We start from the raw sequence: 21,456 nt of genomic DNA, 5'->3' as shown, positions 1-21,456 counted from the left end.
AGCTGGAGGAGACTTACTGTAAAATCCAAAGAAATCCCTCTGCCTGCCACCACCACCACACACACACATGCGCACACACACACACACACACCCAACCACACACGCCCACAAACACACACACACACACACACACACACACACACACACACACACACACACACACAGAGGCAAGGCTGTTAAAATCCTGGTTATCAACTGCCATAGTGTTCACAATAAAGTGCCAGAGTTTGAAGCAGTCCTAAAAGATAGTGGAGTTCACACAATACTAGGAACAGGAAACAGACAAAAACACAATGATTGACAGTTGTGAGACCATGAGTACCAAAAGGGTAGGCTAATAGAAAATGGAGCTGGTGTATTTATCGAAGTAGACAAGAAACTCATATCCATCAAGGTAGACATATAACTGCTTATGCGATTGTTTGGGTAAGACGTAGTGTTAGGGTGAGCATAAACTTATAATTTGGTCCTTCTTTCAACAATTAGATTTACCCCAAGTAACCAAAAACTATATGAAAAACTTCAGATCCCTTGTACAAATGTTCAGCAACCTTTTACAGCATTCAAAAAACATAGTGTCATTTATGGAGAAGACTTTAATAATCCAACAGTCAAGTGAGAATTTACTGTTTTTTACCTGGTGGATGTGACAAGATATTCTGTGGAATAGTACTAAATACTTTCTCTGGAAATTACTTAGAATAGATATTTCAGAGCTCACTCATTACAGAAATGTTTTAGATATAATGGCAACAAATTCACTTGACCTCTTTGAGGATGCCCACAAAGGGGTGGTATCTGTGTAGATGGCTGTGGCAACAATGATTAATAAATTACAAAGAAACCTAAAACTACAAGCACTGGATAGATAGAACACTTCATGATGAGATGGACCCTCCTTGGTAGTACAGAGTCCCTGTAAAACCTATCAAGCAACAAGTGTAAAACAATGCATAGGGCTATAGATAGCAAAATGAAATATGTTTGACTGTCAAAAGAGAAATGCACAAACATTTGACAGCTACCATATCAAAATCATATTGAAAGATTTGGCTGTCAAAAGGGAAATACATGAAATCATCAACTACTACCACAGAAAAATCATATTGAAAGATCTGGTTCTCAAAAGGGAAATACATGAAATCTTCAGCAACTACCATAGCAAAATATTACTGGAGGATCTTTCACAAAATCCAAAGGTTGTCATATGTGAGGGCTGTCAGTTGCAGTAAAGTTAGTGTCTGGACGATTCATGGATGTCACATGGACTAAGTGGAGGGCACCAAAGCAAAAGCATAAATTCAGAATTACATCATAGTAAAGGTGAGCAATATCGATATTAGTGTCAGCGTCATTGAGAAACTGCTGAATTAGGTAAAACTGAACAAGGTTCCAGGCCATGATGGACTCTACACATAACTTGGAGTCGAGTGAGCTCCTCTTTGAACCATAACATAATACAATTTTAACCATAACATACTATAGACCACTTGAACAAACAAATCATGCCCAGTAGTTGGGAGGAAGCACATGTCACATCCAACTACAAGAAGGGGAGCAGAAGTGATCCAAAACACTACTATCCAATAGCAGTGACACCCACCTGTTGTAGACTCTTAAGATACTCTGAGCTCAAATGTAATGAAGTATCTAAAACAGAATGATCCCTCCATTCCAATAACCATGGATTCTGAAAACAGCAGTTGTGAAAAAGCCAACTCTCACTTTTCTCAGGGGACATCATTAAAACTTTGGATCATGGCAATCAGATCAATTCAGCATTCCTTTACTTCCAAAAGGCAATTGACTCAGTGTCAACCATTACTTACTAATGAACGTGTGGGTAACACACGATCTCAAACAAACTCTGTGACTGCATTGACGAGTTGTTGGTATGGAGAACAGGCCATGTTATCTTGGATGGAGAGTCATCAACTGATTTGGAAGTAACTTCAGGTGTGCCACAAGGACGTCTGTTTGGAATCTTGCTATTACTGCCTTATCTTAATGAGCTGAGAGGCAGTATTTATAGTAACCTCAGACTTTTGCAAATGATGTAGTTATCTACAGGGAAGTTCTACTTGAACTAAAGCTTCACACATATTAAGTCAGAGCTTGATAAGGTATTAGAGTGGTGCAAATATTGATAACTTGCTTTAAATGTTCAGAAATGTAAAAATGTGTCATCACAAAACACAGAAATGTAGTACTTTACAACTACAATATCAATAAGTCACAAATGTAATCAGTGAAAACCATGTGTGTAAAAATTTGTGGAAATATATAATGGAATGATAATATAGGATCAGTCAGGTGGCAGGCTTTGGTTCATTGGTAGGATACTGGGAAAATGCTTCGTGGTACAGTCACTCATTTTTCTTTCATAATGATTACCACCACAGTGTTAGGCAAACTGATGAAAACATAGTAATCTCAAAACCCAAAACATTTTATTGCTGACAGCTCAAACAAAAAGTGTTACATGTGTTACATGATTTTCAGGTGCTCTCACCTTTAGTAAATACACACACAAATAAGCATGCATACAGAATGAAAATCATTGTAATGAGAAGACATTTTAAAAGTTCAACAACATACATTCTTGAGTACAATGGCAGGCTGAAACCAATTATACAGAGTCTCGAGAGCACAGTCAAGTGAACATGAGAATACACCATAACAGAATGAGGCTGGTTGCAATCCGCTTTGGGATTATTTCAGGTACATTGTTTGTTTCTCAAGGTGCATGTGTGCAACAACCCTATTGCAGAACTGCCTCCAATGTTTGATTGTCCCACTGTCTTGGGGATGGAACTGCACTGTCAGACACTGGCACAAGCACATTGAAGCATGACAGTAGCGGCCATCGAGGTGACAGTATGATACAAATGGTAACACAGAATTACCACATCACCCAACTAGTCATACTACTTCATGGCAAGGAATCTAATTCATTTTTATAGTTAACTTAAAACCTTACAGGGGAATAGCACAGAATGGCACTTTCATTGATAATGTTACACTCGGTTTCCCCATAATCCCTGACCAATTTACAATGCTCTCACTATTGATAGGATATTTAATCTAAAAAAGGCACAGCAAAAGTGTAAGAAGATTGGTAATGAAAATGGCTTTGAAATTTTTTGAAGCACTTAATTGAAACAGAAACATGATCAAAAAATTTGCTAGAATATACATAAGAAAGGTGAAATTTACACTTTCCTGGCATACAAATAGTTCCAAAATTTTTTAGGACAACTGCCGGATGTCTGCAGCTTCTAGCCACAATATTTTGGCACAGCATCTTCTAACCATCTTGTAACAAGACAGGCTATTGTAAAGGGAAGAAAAACTTTATTCAATCACAAACACACAACTGTGAACACACAAGTTGTGGCTAAGATTAGGTCATATTCATGTTGAAAGCAGAAATCTGCTTGACAGGAACACGTGGAGGACCAGTTTCACATTATGCTACACAGATGGGATTGTCTTGGGACTTCCAATGGCCACTAAGATGACCGCGCGACCGGGAAAACCCATCCGTTGGGCAGCACAATGGTGGCTCGTTCCTCATGGCCACTTTTCACATCCAGTGCAAAATTAAAGCTTATCCAAAAATTAATAAAGATTGAGCTGTATGTGTCACTGAAGAGCCAGTAGGCTCATTTGAAGCAGAGAAGATGGACGATTATGTGTGTGAAGACCCGCCTTTGATGTCTGCATTAGTTTGTAAGTTATTTTAAGTCAAATGTTATAAATAAGCCCAGAACTATAAAAGTGAAAATTTTGGCAATGAATTACGCAATTGCAACATATGAGGTATCTACAGATACATCTTGTGGAACTGTGATAGTAGATTTACGGAAATTATTCACATATTTAAATGAGAGGCTGAAAAGTGGATTTTGCACAATTAAAAACAGCTTTTCTTACTAAATAAACAGAGAAACATTAAAAGTGGCAGCACTATTCCAAACATTAGATATATAGGAAAGTATTTAATGTATAATTGAAATTTTTTGTTAATATTTACACTTACAAACCCGAAAATGGAGGAAAAGCACAGAAATTATTGTTTATAAATAAACTACGGTAGGACCGAGCGAGGTGGCGCAGTGGCTAGACACTGAACTCGCATTCGGGAGGGCGACGGTTCGATCCCGCGTCCGGCCATCCTGATTTAGGTTTTCCGTGATTTCCCTAAATCGCTCCAGGCGAATGCCAGGATGGTTCCTTTCGAAGGGCACGCCCGACTTCCTTCCCTGTCCTTCCCTAATCCGATGAGACCGATGACCTCGCTGTCTGGTCTCCTTCCACAAAAAAAACAACAACAACAACAACGGTAGATAAAACTGATAACAACATAATATTTCTTGCAAAATTTCCATATGATTTGATGTATATTGTGTGTATAAAAGGTTAAAATTAAGAATGTCAGCAATTTTCATGTACAGTAGTTTAACTGACTTCAGTGGTACTTGACTGAGGTTTCCTGGGTGCACAGTCGCAATTTGGAGAGGCGTTTAGTTTCGAACACCATTGGAGGCAGTCAGACTGAGTTAGTCTGTGTTCAGAGAAAGTTTCATCTGATGAGCGGTGAAACAACGACTAGTTTGCATGTGTAAATTATTCGGAACTCCTACTTTTGGACATAGACATATTTTGGCAGCTGATCAAGTTGTTAGTTGATACAAGCTGCACTTGTAAGGTTTCGTTGTGCAGCCATTGTTGAATTTGTAGTTTGATATACTGTGGAACTTGAATGGTTTTCTAAAGATAACTCAAGCAATTAATCGTGGTTTATTCATCTGTCTCCAAGATCTTAATAGGAAGGAGATAAGGAATAGAGATAAGGAAAGGACAGAACAAACTTTATTGTCTACAATACAGCATACAATCACCGCTGATCTTTATTTTACAATTGCCATTACCGACTTTTGCCCATATAAACAGGTACTCATCGGCATTTAATTTCTTTTTCCTTCTTGTACTCAAAACAAATGGCATGCTTGGAACAAGAGTACCATAAGGCTGTTTAGCCAAGAGCCCTGTAGTCTCAGCTATACTCCATGTCTTCCAAGCCAAAATGTTAGCATCTGGAAATGCTTCAAGGCCACCATAATCTGCATGATTGCCCCAAACAACAGCAAGTGTCAACCAGGTACTACCTCCAAACACTGCCTGCACATCACAGGTGAAGTTCAAATGGAGTCCACGAAAAACATTTGGACCTCCAATCAATTGGCAGCGGCTAAGTCCGCTTCAAGGTCACCCGCCTAGCGTGCAACCAAGAGCGGCACGGCCACCAAAACAAAATGTGAAAAAAATTTTTTAATGACAAAGGGAAGGAGATAAGGAATAGAGATAAGGAAAGGACAGAACAAACTTTATTGTCTATAATACAGCATACAATCACTGTTGATCTTTATTTTATAATTGCCATTACCGACTTTTGCCCATATAAACAGGTAGTCATTGGCATTTAATTTCTTTTTCCTTCTCGTACTCAAAACAAATGGCATGCTTGGAACAAGAGTACCATAAGGCTGTTTAGCCAAGAGCCCTGTAGTCTCAGCTATACTCCATGTCTCCCAAGCCACAATGTTAGCATCTGGAAATGCTTCAAGGCCACCATAATCTGCATGATTGCCCCATACAACAGCAAGTGTCAACCAGGTACTACCTCCAAACACTGCTTGCACATCACCACAGGTGAAGTTCAAATGGAGTCCACGAAAAACATTTGGACCTCCAATCAGTTGCTGCTTATTAAACTGGCGAGCCAAGTCAATATCAATCGCCTTCAAACTGTGGCCAGGAATCGAACCTGGGACCCCATGATATAGTGGCATCGCAGCTAGGCACTAGACCACATGCTGCAGACCAGTATTTTGGTGATATGTTGATGATACTTTTGTAGTTTGGCCTCACTGTTTGTTTTTCAACATCTGAACTCCATAAATGAAGTAAAATTTACTATGGACATGGATAAAGATGGTTGCTTGCCATTTTTGGATGTCTTGGCAGGACATAGGAGCAATGGCACACTTCAACATTTGGTGTTTTGAAAGCCCTTTCATAAAAACATGTATTTACAAGCTACTAGTTCCCACCATCCAGCACACAAATGATGGGCACTCTGAAGACCTTAATCCACTGAGTTCATACCATCTCAGATGCCGATAGTCTGCAAATGGAACTGGAACACCTGAAAGCTTTGTTCCTCAAGAACAGATATTCCTCTCAGCTGGTAAAGAGATACTAAATACCGGGTGATCAAAAAGTCAGTATAAATTTGAAAACTTAATAAACCGCAGAATAATGTAGACAGAGAGGTAAAAACTGACACACATGCTTGGAATGACATGGAAAAAAGTTCACAAAATGTCCAATAGATGGCACTGGACAGCAAAACGTCAGTGACTGCGTATGACAATCGTGTATAAAAGGAGCTGTAATGAGAGAGAGAATCAGATGCACCAGCAGTCGCAGCATGTTGACGTTACCTGAAAAGGCGCTTTTAGTGAAGCTGTATTATCAGAATGGGGAATGCGCTAGTTCAGCATTACGATCCTATCGCCATAGGAAGGGGATTCGAACGGGTAAAGTTACATTGACAAATGCAGCTGTGGCGAGAATGATTTCGAAGTTCGAAGCCACAGGTTTTTAGACGGTAGACCCCGTAGTGGACGACCGAGCACAAGGCGTAATGCTGCTCAGACAGTTCAGGAAGAAATGGAGACTGTAGCGGATTCATCTATGCACGGGAAAGTCAGTGCTCGTGCAGTCGCATGTCGCACCGGCATTCCATACACTACTGTTTGGTTGCCACTTAGGCGTACCCTCCGATGCTCTGCGTACATAATCCATCGGCATCATGAACTGTTACCTGGCGATTTAGTGAAGCGGAGGACATTTGCGGTGTGGGCGTTTCAAAAGATGGCGGAAAATGACGATTGGTTGAGTAACATGTTGTGGACCGATGAAGCTCATTTCATGCTTAGAGGGTCTGTCAACAACCATAACTGCAGAATTTGGGCTACCGAAAATCCTAGAACTGTCATGGAAACTCCATTGCACAACGAGAAAGTCACGATATGGGTTGGATTTACCACATCTACCGTTATCGGGCGTTTTTTCTTCGAGGAAATGCGTGATTCTGGTTTTGTAACAGCTACCGTGACGGGTGAGAGGTACGCCGATGTGTTACAGAATCGCATCATCCCCAGCCTGGCTGATAAACACATGCTGGAATGTACAATGTTTATGCAGGATGGCGCCCCACCCCATATTGCTAGACGCATGAAAGATCTCTTGCGCGCGTCGTTCGGTGATGATTGTGTGCTCAGCCGCCACTTTCATTATGCTTGGCCTCCCAGGTCCCCAGACCTCAGTCCGTGTGATTATTGGCTTTGGGGTTACCTGAAGTTGCAAGTGTATCGTGATTAATCGACATCTCTAGGGATGCTGAAAGACAACATCTAACACCAATGCCTCACCATTACTCCGCACATGCTTTACAGTGCTGTTCACAACATTATTCCTCGACTACAGCTATTGTTGAGGAACAATGGTGGACATATTGAGCATTTCCTGTAAAGAACATCATCTTTGCTTTGCCTTACTTTGTTATGCTAATTATTGCTATTCTGATCAGATGAAGTGCCATATGTCGGACAATTTTTGAACTTTTGTATTTTTTTGGTTCTAATAAAACCCCATGTCATTCCTAGCATGTGTGTCAATTTGTACCTCTCTATCTACATTATTCTGTGATTTATTCAGTTTTCAAATTTATACTGACTTTTTGATCACCCGGTATGTACAAAGCAATGAATAGGACGAGGCCTTCAAAACAGCTGTGTATCTACTGTATATTGGGAATGTTTCAGTGAAAATAATGGGAATAGTAAGAAGATATAAAGTTAAGTAATCTTTCGTCCTCCTTAGAAAAACTCTGTATTTTTGGGCTCCATCAAAGATGACATAAGAGTTATGTAAGGCAAGTGTTTAAAGGATTCCATGTGATATTGAGGATATTCAGCCCATCAATTGTGTGATTATTGCCACCACATGTACCGGGACAACACTATCCCATTTCCAAGTGCTAGAAACATGGAATCCACATAAAACTCTTCTCCTTGTACTGACAGACATACAAGGATTACAGACATCTAGAGTTATAAGCTACCTTAAAATTTTTTATGCCATTTCGCCACAACTTAAAAACAAGCTGCACACATCCATTTTCAACTCAAGCCATAAACATTTGAAAATGGGATAATGTTGCCCCGAAACATGTTGTGGAAATAATCACACAATCAACAACTGGGCTGAATATCCTCAACATTGCTTTAATAACAGTTGCACCATGGCTTCACATCAGATTCCATGTGAATGAAGGAAATCTTACACAGGGCAAAAGAAGCACACTGTGCAGGATTGCGATGCAAAACATCAACATCACACTAATCTCCTTCAAGCCAATAAGTCCACTATCACCACACATTGCATTTCCACTGCTCATTTGATGAAATACAATGAAAGAAAAAGTATGGCCCATATGTAAAACTTTTGGAGCTCCAACATCAATGAATCAATGGAAACACGATTGCCTGAGTCCCTTATCAGCATGCACAATGCCAACTGAATACACCACTCATGTGCCAGTGAGTTTGTAACTATCTGAGATCAGAGCATGTCCATCAATATTCAATTGAAGATGGCCAAAATATTGTGGCAGGAAGTTGCAGACATCCAGCAGTTCTCCTGAAACTTTATGGAACAACATAAGAGAAGGGTAACAGGAGGAAGGCACCTGGAACTTACAAGGTGGCTATGTAAGTGTATTCACATCCCCACAGTGATCCACTGTAAGCAGTTATTTGTATCTGTGACAATCTCACTATGCTTCAATTTAATCTCCAATGTTAACCACTGAATGGTAAAACACACCAAGAACTTCATCCATATACAAAAATTTAGCCACTGTTAAAATCATTTACAGTGCCAGAGCAAGTAGTGTGATCATGCTGGTTATTCTTTATAAGGGCTTAAGAAATGAAAGCAATATTTCATAGCATGAGGCGCAAAACAAGGCTGTATGAGATGATACGGAACCATGTGGCAGTTTCTAGAGTGCTCTTGTGAAGCAATACATCCATTAAGACAAAGATGTTGCATAGAAAGTTGAACAAACATCCACATTGTAAAAATGGACAGCTAGGAGATGCAGCTTAGATCAGGCAAAAAAATACTGAACACATTTAAAATATACTATGAAACATGTTTCCATATGGAACATGGATGTAAACAGTCTTATCACACTTGTCATCAGCAGATATAGATAAACAACTAAAAGGCAGTCAAGTAAAGAGTACATGAAAATTACGTCATCAAAGAAAGGGCATGGTAAGCTTGTAAGTCAGGCCTCCACACTAGCCTCTGGGATTCTGTAAGTTTATGCCCATACACTACATCTCAATGAGAGCTCACCCTTCTACCACTGCCAGTTAGTAGCACTGCATCTTTTGGCTTTCTTGATCACTATTCAGACATTCTAGGTTTCCACACTTCTGCTGCCATGCATTTACATAACCTATATTAGCAGACAGCAAGGAAATAAAATACTCCTAGTGGACCAAAACTAGCACTGCCAGAGGTGGGTCAAAATCTGTGGAGAACACAATGCCTCTAGGATGGGCATCCAAACATAACGCCACTGGTCTTTCAGGCTGGAGGTTGTGAAGAGGGTTCCCTGTCCACACAGAAAAAATACATTGGTCAGGATGCTCTACAGAAGCCTTGAAATCAGGACTGTCTCAACTCTGGAATTGAACACAGCAAAGGCAGTGGACTTCTCCTCTGAAACCTGGAAAGTTAAAGGGGCAACACACACCAGGAATTGTGCAGAATACATCCAAGTAGTTACAGAAATACAAACTGAAACTCGTAGCTCTCCAAGAGATTACATGAAAGGGTAAAAGATAAGCAGTGGAAACATCCTGTATGGAGACTGTGGCAAGCACCATGAATTAGGTCCTGGGTTTCATGTGCATGACTCAGGAATAAAAGCATGAAAGTGTTTAAATCCACTAATGACAAAATCTCCTACATTACAATCGCTTTCCGGAACTAAAAGATTCTTGGTTAATCGACCGGTACCCTCTGAGGATAAGATTGAATTCAGAAAGGAGTAATTTTACACTGAACTGGACTATGTGTAAAACTCATTGCCAAACTATAATATTTAAATAGCATTGAGTGACTTTATACCAAATTAGGTCAAGAAGACATCTATAAACTGGTGGTCAATAATGCAAGTCTGCATCAAGAGAGCAGTAACAAAGCCACACATTTGATCAGTTTCACAATTGACAATTATATCTGTACCACGAGTGGATGGTATCAACAGAAAAACATACATAAAGGCACATGGATGGCACCAGATGGCCAAACCATAAATCGGATAGACCATGTATGTATCCAGAAGCAGTATGCCAACACATTCAAAGATACATGAACCTATAGGGGAAGAGACCGTGACACTGATCGCTTCCTGGTAATGTGTAAGATGAACATTAAATTTACGATGATGTGTTACATAGCTAAGCAGACTACATATTATGATATATGCAGATTAAAGAAGATGGAGATTAAAAGAAAATATGAGACAACACTAGCAGAAAAATTAAGTAAATGCAAGGAAAAGGTAGGAGACTGTGATATCTAACACCAAAATATAAGAAAAATGAAACATTTATTAAAGACACATAGGGGAAGATCCTCACAAATGGCGTTGAATTATAACAGCAATGGATACAGTACTTTGTAGAATTGCTAAACTGTGATGATCACATTGAGTCTCTTATATATGAGGTACCAGACACTATGACAGCAATACAGACTCCCTCAATGAAGAAAGAAATATGACAAATACTCACTAACCTAAAAAACAGTTAAGGCTTTTGACAATGATCAAATTGCAGTAGAGCTAACAAAGTATGGAGGACCCATGCTGTTTAAAACAACACTGAAACTGCTAAAGAATATTTGGGGATATGAGAGATTGCATGACAACTGGAAAATGGCTGTAATCTGCTCTATGCTATGAAAGAATGACCCCAGATATGTGATAATTATAGAGGGATTGCACTCCTTAATGTAAGCTACAAAATTCTATCTCAGTGTTTACTGAAGGTACTATTGGAGGCTATCAATGTTCTTTCAAAAGGAACAGATCAACTACAGACCAGCATTTTATGCTCAAACAGGTAACCAAGAAAGGTTGAAAACATAACTTTGATATTCAGGTAGTTTTTTGTTGACTTCAAAAAAGCTTATAACAGCCTACACACGAGCACTATGAATTGAAGGAGTTTCAGTTTCCACAAAAGTTAATACATCCAATACAGATGTGTTTAGAAGAAATCTACTGCAGAGTAAAGATCGCTACAGGAATGTCAGGACATTTTGAAGTCAGAACTGGTCTTAGACTAGGAGAATCTTTATCTCCAATACCTTTTAATTCAATTTTTGAAAAGATAGAGAACAACAAAAACTAAACAAAGTTGTAATAAACTGGGTAAAAACACAATAAATTGAGTTGCATATGCAGAAGCTGCTGTTTTAATAAATGGTAGCAAAGAGGACTTGCAGTTTATGACAACTTCTTAAAGAAATAGTTCAAGGAAAGCAGGCATAAAATTAATGAGGAGAAAACTGTGCAAATGGTCATGAGCTAGGCACTCAATGATAGTACCCCACTGAGAGATGAAGAAGTAATTTAAATGAAAAGACATTCTTAAATATTTGGGAAGCACTTTTAGCAAGCAGTATAGAGTGGAAGAGGCAAGAACATATGGCAAATGGAGCATATTGTGGCTTATGGGACATGCTGTGTAGTAGATCAGTTTTGAAATCAGACTGATCAGAGTGTAATTCTCCCAGTAGCTCTGTATGACTGAAAAATTTGTATTAAGGAAAGCTGATGAAAAAACAAATTAGATGAACAAAAACTGCTGGCCTTTGAGAGACAGATATTAAGGAAAACGTTTGGCCTCAAGAGGGATGTCCTGTCACAGGAATGGAGGATGTATAAATACCAGAATTGACAGATCTACACTCACAAGCTGATATTTTACAAAGGTCAAAGAAAAGAAGATTGATGTGGACAAAACACCTAATTTAGATGGAAGAGGGAAGACTACAGTGAATAGCATTCTCAGGATCCCTAGAGTGCAGAAGAGGCCAAGGAAGGCCATGGGCAAGAATGAATGATATCAATAGGGATATGGAAGTGATGGGCTTGAAAAAAGGAGAATGGACCACAAAAGCTGGGAAGAGACTTGATTGATGAAGGAATGTAGAGAATGCATCTAATCTCCTAGGTCAAAGCAACAATTAATGGGGAGATATCAGTGTCTAGCAACTGCAAAACATCTTGAAAGTCAAATGGCTTTATTCAGCATTGCAGCCCAGAGCTTATAATCTGTAACTGAAAAAGTGTTCAAGTAGTGCAGCAGTTTCAGGTTGTGTCTATCTTAGGCCTGCGTGAAAATACAAACAGCAAGAAGTATGGTATATTTTAACAAGATGGATTGAACTTAATGACACCAAGCTCACTCTGGTATGATTTTTGGCTACAATTACATACTCAAGACTGTGTCAGACAGCAGGATATCACTATGGTGTCATTGTCGATTGCTCTGGTTTCTGGCATAATGTTCAGGAAGAACTGTCAATCCACTAGCAGTAAAAAAGTTAAAATAAACAAGTCCTATCAAAGTAATTTTAGGGGCAAACAGTCCTCAAGCAAATATTTTGGATGTTGTATGCTAAACGGCAGTGCATCCCAAGTGTTTTTCTGCACTGACAGCAGAACATGTGGGCAACATGGATCAAGTACGCTGACCTTGATGACAGCACAGTAGCTGTTGGTAAGTGCTCGCATATGTACACTGGCATGCAGAACATAAGAGCGAATGTAACTTATACATAATGTGTCACTGCCAAGTAACATAGCTCACTGAAATTTGGACCATTCACTCACAGAACTGCTACAGTACAGTACAGAAGGTAACTGGAAGAAATATACTATGGCATGAACAGAAATGGCACTTTTATTCAAAGACAGCAATTACACTGAAGACACCATAATTCACACTGGTCCACTGAAATTTACAAAAGGTAGAAGATGGTTCTAAGGTGTGTAGACAACATGGATGGTAATACATGCACTGCAATGTGCTCCCACGCCTGCCACTAGGTCCGTAAGTAGTTCTTGTTGTAGCGTGTTTGACAACTGCTGGAATATCATTTGTGCATGTGGGTGTGATGAAATACCTCTCGCAATGCATTCCACACATGCTGAATGGGGTTTAAGTAAAATGGAACAGGTAGGACTGTCCATTCGCCGAATATCCTCTCATTCCAGCCAAGAGCTCCTCAACTTGTGCAGTTCAATACAGCTGTGCATTGTCATATATAAAAATGAAGTCAGGGCCAAATTACACCCCTGAAAAGTTGTATATGGGAAAGGAGTATAGTGTCACAATAACACTGACCCATGAGCATAATGTGTTCAAACCCCTGAGGTCAGTACACTCATGCAACATTATACCTCCTCACACCATAGCACCTGGGCTACCAACATGATCGTGTTCGACACTGCTGGACATACTCTCTTATGGCGAGAGGAAGCAGTGTGTAATTCACTTATGAACATTGTTGAACATGATAGTGATTGAGACAAATTACGTGACATTCCACATTCTGGCTGGTGGAGCACTTGGGAGTAGAAACACGGTAGGATGACAATAGTGCATTCCATTCCTTGGTGAGCAAGATACAGTACACCATCCCTGGTGTTCAGTTGATGACACAAGAACAAATAAATTCAACACCCATCAAACTCCATGTGGCTTTGCCGTACAGTGATCTTGGGGAGTACAGTTCAAACCACTGTTGACTCAAGTCAATTCTAGTGTATTTCTCTGGTGGTCAGCACAGTCATTTTCACTGCTGGCCATTGGAGGTGTGGAATTAACTAGCATCCTCTTTTTTTTTTTGAGAAAAATGTTTAGATGTAACCACCTTCTAGAAACAACTTCTTACAATGTAAGGAACAAAAGAAGTTTAAGTAGAAATGATCAGTTTTTATACTTCAGTTCAATCTCTCCGTATGAGCTTTGAGCTACATTGAACTATTTCTAGGTACTGTATTGTGGCTTTTCAAACACAAACCTTTGAAACTCAACTTTTATTAGTAGGAAAAAATACATTAATGAGTAAACATATGAGAAGGTGCATAAATATATCAGGAAATGTGGACTGAAAAGTTTAAGGTCTCCAAGGAGACATCAGCAAGGTTTGTATCATCTAATTTATGACATATTTATTATTGCTTGCCATTCCAGAATAGATACTTTACTGACTCTTAACTGTATAACCCTAGATCATAAATTCACAGCACAAAATGGAGTAAGAGTACACAATATTAGCTAACACTCTGTCTACAAATCAAGACAGTTAGAGATACTTTTCAGAGCAAAACATGCTCAAATTAAGCTTCTCTTCAGCATATCATTATGTTCTTTATCCATCGTGATGGCCAGAGGTTTTAAACATAGTACTTTCTTTAGTGGTTGTACAATAATTTCTAATTCTGACACATAGGTCATACTTTGCATGTTTGTAATTGCTTAACAAGATTTCTCTCTCCTCACACTCCCAACAGGTGAGACCCTCTCATGCTGAGATCCATGCACTTCTTTTTTTGAACTTCCTCAATCTAACCCTCTCACTGCCCCAAGCAAGGAACTATTAGTTCCACAAGCTAGGATTGTGAATGTTCTTTGTATGTTTTTATTGATAGTACAGACATTTTCATTTTGATGCTAACTACCAGTCAACAACTGTGTCTCACAATTTTATAACCTGATGTAATGTGCGATCAAAACTTAAAATTATGTATTCTTTATAAACTGTTAAGCCCTTTGTTTAGTCAGTTGCAATGCGTGGTGTCGGCTGAGCTTTTGATTAATGCAATTTTTCTTCTTTATGTAATGTTTTATTTTTGAAACTTAATAATTGTAAAACTGATGTGCAATAGCAACTAACATAAAGCTGATAACAACATACTTGCCAGCAGTAATAAGTGTTGTTATAACAACACACTTTTTTACAACATCTTCAACTGTAAGGTAAAATGTGTCTTCATTTGCTTCATAATTGCTACATTGCTTGATCTCTTCAGGAATACTGTCACTGCAACAAAGCAATCAGATATTAAATAATACACAAATCTACTTTCATACTAAATGTGGCATACTGAATTCTCTTGGAAACATGAGTACATTAAAAAAAATAATCATAAAAATTCAACTTCCTTGAAAAATGAATGAATGAAATCAACAAACTACACTTTTATGAAAACAGTCATTTTATGAACAAAACTGCACTTTTTATTCATCTGCACTGCTGAATATTCTCATTCTATTCAAAGCTTGTAAAAAAAGATATCTGTTTATATGCCTCTCCATTTGTTGTGACAAATCTGTTGTTGTTATCATAATTCTTTCATGCCTAGAATACAGATGGCTGAGGAGTGTTCTTAGGTTTCAAAATATAAACATGTTGTGTGGTGGTAAGGATTATCCATTTCTGCTCATCTCATGTTTTATAGGTGACTTTAATGTCTGCCCTAGAGGGTAAACATTAATAAAACTGACAAGCTGCATGGACAGATTCCTGACTACAGATGGAGGAAATAAGGTCCTATGAACATGTATCCCAAAATGGATGGTAAGTGTGCAATAACAAATTGTCCCAGAACACAGTACTGAGCTGCATCACACCCGTGTCACAACAGATGTTCAGAGTGGCCTCCATCGGATGCAATGTATGTGTTCACATATCAAATCATGGATTGCTGCACCCTTTTGCACATTCTGAGCTCTTTCTGAATAGCATCACAGGTGTTGTGAACCTACTGTTGGAGGGTCTGCACATCAGGAACTGGTTCAGCAACACTATGCTTTTCAGGTGCCCCCAGAGGTAAAAATTCAGGGGGTTTAAGTCCAGTGATCTATGTGTCCTATCCAATGTCTGGGAAAGATGTTGCTGAGGTGTCAACAAACTGTAACGTAAAAGTGGGATGGTGTTCCATCATGCAGAAACCACATAACCTGTTATATTGCCAAAGACACATTCGCAAGCAGCCCAGGCATGCTATTCTGCAAGAAGTCCAGGTATATTCCACCAAAGACGCATGTGGAATAATAACCGCTCCACGTATGTGGTTGCCAAGAATCACCGACCACACACAGATGCTGAAATGATGCTGATGAGACACCTCAACCATTCCCCAAGGATTGTCTGTAGTCCACAGATAATGATTATGCAGTTTGATGGTGCCAGTTCTGGTAAAGGTTGCTTTATCAGTAAAGAGGGCTGATGACAGAAACCCCATAACTGAAATGATCTGGTGCAAAAGCCACTGACAAAATCCTTCCATAGAGGGAAATCTGCTGTTGATAATCCTTGCACTCATTGCAGATGATAGAAGTAGTAGCATTTGTCATGCAGGATACACATAATCATACGTTGACTTACACCACATTGGAGGGTCAAATGCCTTGAGCTTGGGGTTCGTCTCAATGTCCTGTAGAGCCCAATTCTCCAAATCTGGTGTATGCACAGCCCACCACCTCCCTGCATGTTCATCTGTCTGAAAGGACCCATGCTCAAACAAACACCCAAAAAGTGCTTGAAATGTTGATTGATAATGGTTGACGTCTATGAGAGTACTTGTTTTAGTATACCCATGCTACCTCTTGACCATATCCACCTGCTTGGCCATACATAAACACCATCTCGACTTGTTCCTGATGAGAATACCAGACCAGTCTACTATTTACAGTACACTACATCTATCACACAGTCTGCAACACACAAGGAACACACAGCACATGGTCAGCGGAACTTTCATTTGTCGGTGCCATCTATTATGGCAACAATGCATTTCCAGACATATATTCATAGGAACTTTTTTCTTGGTTAGCTTACTGTGATTCATACTGTGAATATGACCACAAACCTTTTAACTGCTGTTTCTATCACCTCTTCATCCAGTTGTTATCTTTCTTTTGTGGTCCTAATATTTTTCTGGGGATCTTCATTTCCTTCTTTCCCAGTCCTTTTTCACCTCTTTTATTCAGTGCATATACAGATCCAAATAGTGCTTCTGGTTTAATTACTGCTGCATAGCATCTAATTTTTGCCTCCAATGATACTGACTGAACTTTTATTTTTCTTTAATATCTTTGCACTTAAAGTGCTATCTAACTCACCTGATTGCATCCATTCTCCCAAATACTTAAACTCATTAACTTTTTTGATGTTTCCCTATTGTTCTGTCTGAAATTTATATCTATTTTGTCTAGTTATTTTCATCATGTTTTCATTTTCTCATCTCAGTGAATGAGCTCCAGTTTCTCTTCTTTTTGTGGGAGTTCCAATTTTTCCACATCTACACAGTTTCTTCCTCTTGGTGGATGTTCCATTCCTTTCACCATTTACATCATTGTTTCTCTAATCTCATCCCAATTTCCCATCTTCTTTGTGAGAAACTTTTCAACGAATTCGTTCCTCTTGTCGGAAATTTTTTTTGTATCCGTTCTACATATGTTTTTAATTTTGGGATAGAGTCTTTTAGGATGAAATATGGCTTTGATTTCTGTTAAAAAGTGGTGCACTTCTGACCCATACGCTCAAAATTTGTCTATGGTTTTGTTTGGTAACTGTCACATGATCCCGATGATGTAACAGTAAATGTGCATTAGAAGAAAACCATGTCTTCTTTCTCTATGGTAATTTTCTGAAACAGGTTGATGTTAGTTTTAAGTCAAATTGTCTCCAGAAATTGATAAGCCTTTCTCTGTTCTTTTGGGGGCATTTGCATGTGGAAAAAATTTTCTACCATTTCCTCTTATTTTTATTCTCCGCCAATCTGTGTGTTGAAGTCTCCTATGAGTAGTTTTATGTAGAGCTTTCATATTTGAACATGAAAGCTGTCCAGAGCATAACGAATTTCTGCTTGGTCTTTATGGCTGGTTTCCCTTTATAAAACCTGTAGCTTTACTTTTCAAATGTATTACTATCTCCATATATGGTTTCCTAATGTACTTGTATCAATTGTTTAGTATCCCAATTTTTAGTTAAGAGCAGGTTTTTAGTCAGGGAGTTCTGGAAGCTCTCCAGAATCTGGTGGTCTAATTCCATCACAGTTTCCAGTGATCCAGTCCAGCTATAGTAAAGTATGGTGTGCCCCAAGGGTCAGTTTTGCATCCTTTATTGTTCATACTATATGTTAATGATCTGCCCGCAGAACACAACAGCAAAATACTTAACTATGCGGATGACACAACCGTTGTTAACTGGGGAACCTACGAGAATGATTTGGCCCAAAATTGTTCTGATGTCTTATTTGGATTGAAGAACTACTTCCAAAACAATCACTTAAGCTTAAACATCAATAAAACAAATCTAATGGAATTTCAAATACACCACAAACAAGATGAAATGCAATGGAGTGTTGTGTCTGATGATGGTTCAGAAATAAAATTGAAAGATAAAACTTCCTTCCTTGGCATAATGTTAGATCAGCATCTCTGTTGGGAGCATCATATCGAATTCTTATGTCAAAAACTTAGCAAATCAATTTATGCAATGTGGACAATGTCAAAATTTCTTAAATATGAACAGATGAGTATAATCTACTATGCTTTCGTGTATCCATACCTCACATATGGAATTAAAGTATGGGGATGTGCTACTGCCAAACATGTAAATAGGGTATTCATCCTTCAGAAAAAGGCAGTTAGGATCATGTGTAAGCTTAGATATAATGAGTCTTGCAGAGAAATTTTTAAAATTAAGAAACTACTAACACTCCCATCACTATATATTTATAAAACTGTTCAGGTGATGCTAAAATACAAGCAGTACAAACATATAAATAGAGAAGTGCACATGTACAATACTAGGAGGGTCGATGATTATCACCTGGAAAGAAATAATACAAAAAGTGCAGACAAGACTCCCTATTACATATTTTATATAATTGTTTCCCACTATGTTATAAGGGGCAATGATCAATATGTAAAATATACAAAACAAATCCTTGTATTTGTCCATGGAGAATAAATAAATAAATAAATGAAGGATTGTTTACCTCCTGGAGTACTTTTCAGTTCATTATGTCTTGGTTGAAAGTAAATCAGGAAGAGAAGGTGACTGTTTTTTATGTTATGTAGAAAACCAAAGCAAAAATAAGCTGAAAAAACTTACCCAGTCCAACTATCAGCATAGATACGGAAGACACTGTTTTTTGGCATGTGTTTCAAAAGTCGTTTAGTCAGAACATCAGCAGCTGAATTCGATGGAGTGCATGCCAAAATATGAGCATCAGGCCAACGTTTCCATAGCTGCAACATTAAACATGAACTAATTGGTAACCTAATACCCCATAAATAAGACTATAAGCACAGGTGTAAGCAGCACAGTTTAGACTCTTTCTGGTTAGTCAGTAAGGTCATCACACTGCGACAAGGGGTAACATTGTGTCATGATAAGAACTTCACTGTGTGTTAGATCTTATGCTGAATGTGGTACTACTTCACATGAAAAAAATCACTTATAATATGACCTTAGTTAAAGTGCTCCTTTTTACCAAGTTTTCTTCTTACATAGGCAATGATTAAATTTATCATCTCAATCTGATATCCCCCTCACAACCTCTGTTTCAAACATGCATTTATTTCTTTTATCTTCAGATTCACACTTGGTATAATTACAACATGAAGATGCAAGGACAGTGAGAAATGAAAGAAAAGTTGCACATTCTATACCTATAAAAACAGCTATTGTATAACAATAGTAACTGGATAACAGACTGATAAACTACTATTTACTCTAGAATTTTATTTATTTATTATGGTGTTTCAACTGCAAGATAAAATAAGTTTAAACAGTGAAACTTTTTGGCACAGAATATTTTAACAACTGTCCAATTCATCTTCATAAGGTGCAGCAAGCAATGACTGTACGTATGAGCTTGCTGCCCATACTTGAAGTAACTGTGAGTTACCAGTTATGTCAAACTATTATTGTAACTGAATTCACTTGACACTTGCCGTGTCACACTATTATTGTGCCTGAGTTCACCCATGACACTTGCCAAATATTTTTTGACAATATTATGTAACTGGATGAATAAAAATATCAACTCATGAAGCAACAGCAGAACACACATACAAAAGGACGTCATAATGAGACAAGCTTTTAGAGCCAGTGGCTCCTTCTTCAGGCAGAAGGGTTGAAGGGGAAGGAAGAGCAGCGAAGAAAATGGATTGGGGAAGTCTAGGAAAAGGGGTAGATTTCAGGAAAGTCACCCAGAACTGCAGGTCAGGGGAGACTTACCAGATGGTAAGTCTCCCCAGACACGCAGTTCTGGGTGACTTTCCCAAAATCAACACCTTTTCTTAGATCTCTCCAGCCCTTTTCCTTCACCCCTGATGAAGGAGCCACTGGCCCTGAAAGCTTGTCTAATTATAACCATCTTTTTTTTATCTATCCAATTACATTATATTGCCAAACACTTTGATGTGCAATAGTCCCACAAAACAAGCATTTATTCAGAATATTAATTTTTGTACTGTTGAAGTAAATGTAGACAATCTGTTATCAAGGTTTATACTATCTTAGGTACAGAGTGAGGCAGGGGTGGGTGGCAGTTGGCATGTTATACCTCGAGAAGACCAATATGACAGGTGAGTGACGAGTGTAGATGCAATGAAGAAAGGACACGTTTCAAAGACAAAGAGCCTAGTAAAGTTACTGCCTCCAAGCACTGCTGGAGTTTAATCATGAAGCAAGCTATACAACAGTATTGTGGGTAGTCTTCCCTCTTATCTACCTTTACTTTTTACTTGGTCTTTATGGCTCGAATGAAGCTGGTGAAATGTTTACCAATGTACCATCTTTGACCTGCTCTCTCTGACATCTCTACTTTTATCCTTGTCTACACTTGTGCCTGATACACGTGGGTCTCTCTCATCCTGGGGTGTGAGTGACCTTCCCTTCCTTTTCAACCTTTCTCTCCTACAAAAAAAAAAAAAAAAAAAAAAAAAAAAAAAAAAAAAAAAAAAAAAAAAAAAAAAAAAAAAATACCAGTTTTGAAAGTTATGTCATGCATCACTACTTTTTATATGTGTATTGGCAGTAGTACACATTTCAAATGGTTCAAATGGCTCTAAGCACTATGGTACTTAGACATCTGAGGTCATCAGTCCCTTGGACGTACAAATACTTAAAAGTAACTAACCTAAGGACATCATACACACCCATGCCCGAGACAGGATTCGAACCTGCAATCATAGCAGGACAGTACGG

General features: G+C 38.5%; 1 protein-coding gene across 1 annotated transcript in view; it reads right to left on the bottom strand.

Annotated features, from left to right (window-relative positions):
• LOC126094447 (putative helicase MOV-10) overlaps nt 1-21,456 on the bottom strand; it is a 354,346-nt gene that overhangs the window by 94,866 nt on the left and 238,024 nt on the right. Inside the window, exons 12-13 of the mRNA XM_049908819.1 lie at nt 19,354-19,490; nt 15,145-15,270 (exon numbers count right to left, since the gene is read on the bottom strand). Coding sequence (XP_049764776.1) covers nt 15,145-15,270; nt 19,354-19,490 — 263 coding nt within the window. The remainder of the gene's footprint in view (nt 1-15,144; nt 15,271-19,353; nt 19,491-21,456) is intronic.

Source organism: Schistocerca cancellata, chromosome 8 (assembly GCF_023864275.1).
Source record: "Schistocerca cancellata isolate TAMUIC-IGC-003103 chromosome 8, iqSchCanc2.1, whole genome shotgun sequence".
Lineage (NCBI taxonomy): Eukaryota > Metazoa > Arthropoda > Insecta > Orthoptera > Acrididae > Schistocerca > Schistocerca cancellata.
The sequence above is the reverse complement of the archived record's forward strand: the minus strand, read 5'-3'. Positions and strand labels throughout refer to the sequence as shown.